The sequence below is a fragment of the Alosa sapidissima genome, chromosome 8 (genome assembly GCF_018492685.1).
Source record: "Alosa sapidissima isolate fAloSap1 chromosome 8, fAloSap1.pri, whole genome shotgun sequence".
In the NCBI taxonomy this organism is placed as follows: Eukaryota; Metazoa; Chordata; class Actinopteri; order Clupeiformes; family Clupeidae; genus Alosa; species Alosa sapidissima.
Genome location: NC_055964.1, coordinates 10,543,012 through 10,549,151, shown reverse-complemented (window position 1 = coordinate 10,549,151; position 6,140 = coordinate 10,543,012). Strand labels below are relative to the sequence as shown.

The following is a 6,140-nucleotide window of genomic DNA, read 5'->3' as shown; positions in this document are numbered from 1 at the left end:
GATAGCGTAATTAAAATAGATATAGATCAGCAGTTTCTGGTTCTAAAGCTGAGGACAAGGTGAGGCGTGGGAGACGTATTTCTGTGTATATTCTGCCTTTGGAACAGCCTGCCACATGACCTGAGGTTGTTACAGTCAATAAATATTTTTAAAAGAAATCTTAGGACATACCTTTGCGTCGTGGAGTTCTTTGCCTCTCTGCTATAATTAGTGTATTCTTTTGACCTGCCCATGTTGAAAACTGACTAGGAGATTTGATTTGATTTCATGGATTACTGCTGAAAGTTCACACTTCAGACAATCACAGTTCAGACTCTGATTAACTAGAAGTTGAATATGGAAAAATGCTTCTGTTACATTTTGTATATAACATTTTCTAGGGGTGCAAATAAGTGTGGTACATGTGGTTTTGTTAAAAATATTAATTTATTTGACATATTCCTTTTTATCAGAATAAATGTGCTTCCCTTCAAGATTGGATTTTTCCTTATTGTCTTCATTGTGAGATTATGATAAATCACCAAAAGATGATCTTTTAACACCTGTTTTTAGTCAACATTACCAGGGGTAATTGGCAGAGGTTACTGTACTGCAATGTGATTTCTTTGTCTGTGTTTGATTTCTTGAGTTAATACAAGTGTCTGGACTGGTCAAACAATCACGTTAACTACTTATGTATTCTTGCACTGCAGAACTGTGGTTCTTGTTCAAAGGTAGCAAGCCACAAACATTTTGGGAACAATTTCTTCTTCTTTCTATATGACATACAACACACACACACACACTCACTCTCCACATCCTTTACTGTTACCAAAAGTCCTGAATGTTACATCTGCTGAATGTCCCAACGTCAGAATGACCACAATGTTGCACTCTTCCTTTATTTTTATTTTTTTTAAAGAATTACTTATATTTTACCGGTTGCAAACAATTCACTCGGAATATACTCAGATATGTATTAAGTTTTCTATAGGCTACATCTGTATATACATAAAGCAATTGTTTGCAACCAGTTTCTTCATAAAGGTATTTAAAGATCTAATATGCCATTTCTTTCAGTGACGTGCTTTATACAGTTTAAGCATGCGTACAAAATATTGAAATATGAATTTTCCATCACACAACCCTCCTAGAGTAAGTTCTTGCACTAGACAACATGTCTTTTGGGAGAGCACAAATTGATCTTGCTAAAGCCATAGCTTGGTGGTTCTCTGGTAAAATATTTGTAATGTGGTTTATTGTATTAATCTACCGCCTACATGTGCATTTTTGGCTTGGAATTTGGCTTCATCTGCCACTGAAAAGAAATGGGATGAAGGGGCTCTTGCATCACAACTCATAATAAAGTGTCTCTCAAAAACATGAAATTAATCATAAAAAACACACAAGGGAGCTTTGTTTCATCAAGCATGATTTGTGTTTACCCACACCACAGGCCTGAATGCCTCTCTACAGAACTCACTCCCGCTCATTTCTTGCCTCATCTCAGCTGTCTGTAGTACAGGCCATAAAGCCGCCCAAAAAACTAACTGAAAGATCTGTTCAGTCCAATCATTTTTTGTTGTTGTCAGAATTCGGCTAAAAAAAAATCTGCAATAAAAAATACAATAAAAATCTGCCTGCCTCTATTGGAATTTAACATAGGGGTGTGAATACTTATGACCTCTGTATTTTAAGGAAGAACATTTATTTATTTACGATACATTCACAAAGAAAATTGGTGTCCTTAAAGGTTGGATATTTCCTCATTGTTTTACTTAAGGCATTAAGATCAATTTCCAAAGGATGATTTTATATTCCTCTTTTTAGTCAACTTTAGCATGCAAAACGTATGAGCCTCACTGTATTCAGCTAGTCACCAAATTCAAACGAAGCACAGTCGGTCACTAAGTCCACCTCAAAATCCTTTCTTGTAAAATCACTCACAGGAACACGATTAGAATTTACAAAACACCACCTGCATTTATTTGGGATAAAAAAAATCTGTGCCTAAAATGCTTCAAAAAGAAGTTATCTTAACACTGGCATTCTTCCCAAATGCTTGCCATATATATACATTCAACAGCATACTGGACAAAATCCACCAAGACAACTCAACCCTCAACAGGCAAAAGAAAATGTGTTCATTATGGTGTCAAGAGCTCTTTTCCTCGCTTACAAAAATGATAATTACAGTCATGTCAAAACACATCTTTACAGTCAGTCCAGGAGATATCTTCATTGAAACATATGTATTTATTTCATTAGATTTGTACAGATATATAACATTTAAAAGAACGAAGAAAAGCTTACATAAAATGTGACAGCACAAATGCCATCCGCTCTCAAATATTTTATCCTCATCATTAATGATATCGTTGATTTCTTTGTTCTCAGAAAGGCAATTTCAGAAAGGGAACCGAGGTCTTTTCACGCAAGGGTACGTTGAGAGGGGTAAAGTGTGCAGTGCGTTACGATATAAATGGCATCTTCCTCACTGTACCCTCTTCAGGATGAGGACACGTTACAGAGTCCAAAGAGACCTCCCTAAATTCCCCTAAAGCAAGCCACCCCCAAAAATGACATTTAACCACAACAGTTAAGGTCACCTCTCTCCTTGCACACACACACACACACATACGCACACACACACAAAACTGTGTGAGTCCATATGCAAGAATATTAAAGAACCCATTGAAAGGGTTGTACATTGTTTCTTTTTCTTGTGTGTTTCATATCAAGTACTAGTCCAAAAGAAATCTTGAGCACTTTTTTTGTGTGGTGATATAGAATACCATCTGCCTCCCGTCTTCAAAACAACAGTCAGGGAAGTGTGCAACGGGCGACCAGATTAAGTTGATTGACTTAATTCTTGAGATGATCTCCCAGTAAGAGCGCTTTGGGACTGTGTGAATGACCGAGTGCACTTATGCAACACACATTCATTCACTGCGCACACGCACACACACACACACACACACACACAGTGTTCATAGACACAGAGTATAGACACACAACACTCTTGTGCGAGGTGTGATGATGAGGCGTGTGTTTTTGCAGGTATTGCAGGCTGCTTTGTGCAGATAGAGAGAGAGAGAAGAGATAGAGAAAGAGCAGCAGGCGAGCTAAAGCCTCCAGAGAGTTTGTTGAGAAGCTTCTAGAAGGTCTGGTCATCGTTGCAGCCCTCGGTCCAGTGGCCGAACACCTCGCAGATGTCACAATAAGGCCGCTCGTCCTCGCGGCTCCCGTGGTAGGTGGTGTGTGGTGGTGATTCGGGCATCTGCGCCTGCGTGGGGCAGTCCTCGGTGTCGTGCATGTCGAAGCAGTCACAGATATCGCAGAAAAGCCGCGGTGGAGCCTTCTTCTTCGCGGGCCCCTCTGCCAGACTGCAAACAGGCAGGAGAGAAGAGGGGGATGAGAGAAGGCCAACAAAAAACAAACAGTGGATTCTAACATTGTGTTTGTGCAAGGGAGAGGGTACATTCCATATTTACAGTTTGGTCATTTACTTATGCACATCTTGCTCCTAATTGATTCTTTCAGTACTTTGTGTGTTATTTAATGTCACTTTCGTCTGTTTAAGTTTTAAATTCAGCAATTATTATTCCATAATTCCATTATTATTCCATTTGACCTGGAAAAATCTGTTAAGGTGTACCAGAACAACCAGGTGGTCAAGATGAAAAAGGTTTTTATAAAGAAAGTTGTATTAGTAAGACGTTGTATATCACCCAGTTTGAGACTAAAGAGCAGAGCAGGGCAGGGGGAAATGAGATGGGCACAGACCTGTCGTAGTTGTCCAGCTCATTTGCATTGTTCCCGTTCAGCGCTGCCTCGGCCATCTTCTCCAACTGAGACTTGAGCTCCTGGTTCTTACGCTGCAGGTCTACAATCACCGAATTCAGGAACTCAATCTGTCCACACACGCAAATGCAAATGAGGGACAAAGCCACAAAAAGAAAAACACAACACAATATATACACACAAATTACTTGCATCACAAATGACATGACAAACAACATCAGGTTATCAGACAATTCTGTAAAAGTGTAAAAAAGTATCACAGCCACCATTAGTACAAACTCGTTCAAACAGAGCTAGTCCAAATGCACATGAAAACAGCACCATGTGACAAGGGAACCACACACTCTCACCCGCGTGCCAGTAGACCACTACCTGTCTGGAAGCAAGACCTGCATTCCTTCACGCATCCCATAGTCAAAACAGCATGATGGCGAGAACATGTACGGTATGAGACATTCCCCCACGGAACAAACACGGCAAAAGAACAATGACTTCCTCTGTCTCCCTTTTGATTTGATATGTAGAGGTCGAAACCAGACATTTTCCTGCAAAGTTTCAAGGAGTCATTGACTAAAATAGAACTTGAGTCAGGAGTCAAACCCAATGTCTTAAAACAGACACAGCGCATCAGTACTGACTAAAGTTTGCATGCTAAATTTCAAACTTTATGCTCACTATGCAGTTTCCAATGACTTCTTTCTGGTAGAGAATCCAATCGTGTGGATAGCATGTTGCACATTAATTGGGCAGACATTTCTGACAATGACATCAGACGCATGACAGAGTAGAGACAGAGTAGTAAAGAGGACGAATATCCAAAAGTCGATGTTCTTTTACTGGTGTCCACGAACATGGAATGACCACGAAACAGACCCAGAAACAGTGAACAAGAACTCAGAATGAAAAACTGAACAGAGACATGCGTGAACGAATGAGGAGGATGAGAACAGTAACAAACCGCTGCCTGTTTAGAGAGAAGGTGGCATTGCCAACATCAGAGCAAGAGACAGAAACACAAGTGGGAAGAGGAGGAGAGAAGAGGGAGGACAGGGGAGGAGACAAAACAGGTTAAAACCAATTAGAGACCCACCTCTGGCCAAATCAAAATGCACACATCAGGCACCAATGACAGGTGGGAAAGTAGCAACCTAGGAGGGCCTGTAGGGCACATTCTTAACCAGCAGGGGGCAGCAGAGAGCAGGATAATCAGGATGGCCTCCCACCTTACCCTCTGCATCCATACCAAGCATGCCAAAAACACTTTCTGAAGTAATGTGCTATTACACAGGACACTGTGACAATGTCCCGGCTTAAGGTCCTCCGCATTCAAGTTTGTGTGGTCTGACCGACCAGAGTGCCAGGTCAGTTCAACTGGGGTTCAGATCTGTGCATCTCCAACATAACACTTGTGCAAGGTGCAGATGCCGATTGAGTTGCATACACTAACAGGCTTTTAAATGTTCACAGGCATTACAGTCTAGTTTTCAATTAATGCAAATCAAATTCAACAAACATGTCAGTTCACATAGTTTTGTTCACCTCTCTCTCATTAAGTCCATTAAGTCGGTAAGTTTAGTAGGTCATGGGATATCAATCCAACGGTCAATGTTATACCCTGACACTGATTTGGGCAAAGCTACATCATGATCTCACAAACATATGGATCAAACTTAACTGGAATGGGTCCCTGTTCTGCTGCTTCATGGTATGACTTGACAGAAATATGCACACATAGATGTCTGGGTCTTAGCTTATATTTAAGTGTAGCTACATAAGGATACAGCGTCAGTCAAGACAGACTAATCTTTAGTCTCAAAAAACATGTTTTTTTTTTTGTCTTATTTGACAAGTATTTGGGAAATGTGCATAATAACAATGTTGATCTTTCATGAAGCTACACTTACAATTATGTATAGAAGAGAAAAATAAAAACACATATAATTCTTCCCAAAGTAATTTCAGTAACCTTTACCTCTACCAAATGACCAATCACTACTGTGCTAAAACCAAGTGGTATACACTGGGAAGAATTGTGGGTACCTGACTGTCGGACATTTCCTTCTCCTCTCTCAGCTGGTCGACAGCAGAGTCACCTGAAGAGAACAGGTATGTCACATGTTACATGAACCAAAGGATTCATCCTTATCACCCAGCCACAATGTAATATAGTTGGTACTACTGTTCAGTACAAACCTTTACTGTGAAGTGTTGAAACGTGAAACATGCATAACACAGTGGATCATTAAAAGTGAAGATAACCACTGGACCACAAGGACTCCATATATGCCACATTAAAGAACTATTGTGATTTACGTAAGGGATAATGTATAGAACGCCGGTCATTATGGGGAAAATAA

General features: G+C 40.2%; 1 protein-coding gene across 6 annotated transcripts in view; it reads right to left on the bottom strand.

Annotated features, from left to right (window-relative positions):
* Positions 1-1,936: 1,936 nt before the first annotated feature.
* Positions 1,937-6,140, bottom strand: part of clip1a (CAP-GLY domain containing linker protein 1a) — a 50,112-nt gene continuing 45,908 nt past the window's right edge. For 5 of the 6 annotated variants that reach the window (XM_042102439.1, XM_042102444.1, XM_042102443.1 and 2 more), the window contains 4 exons: positions 5,824-5,876; positions 4,742-4,747; positions 3,766-3,893; positions 1,937-3,365 (listed from right to left, as the gene is read on the bottom strand). In XM_042102439.1, coding sequence (XP_041958373.1) covers positions 3,137-3,365; positions 3,766-3,893; positions 4,742-4,747; positions 5,824-5,876 — 416 coding nt within the window. In that variant the 3' untranslated portion in view covers positions 1,937-3,136. The remainder of the gene's footprint in view (positions 3,366-3,765; positions 3,894-4,741; positions 4,748-5,823; positions 5,877-6,140) is intronic. The other variant, XM_042102441.1, reaches the window with a different exon arrangement.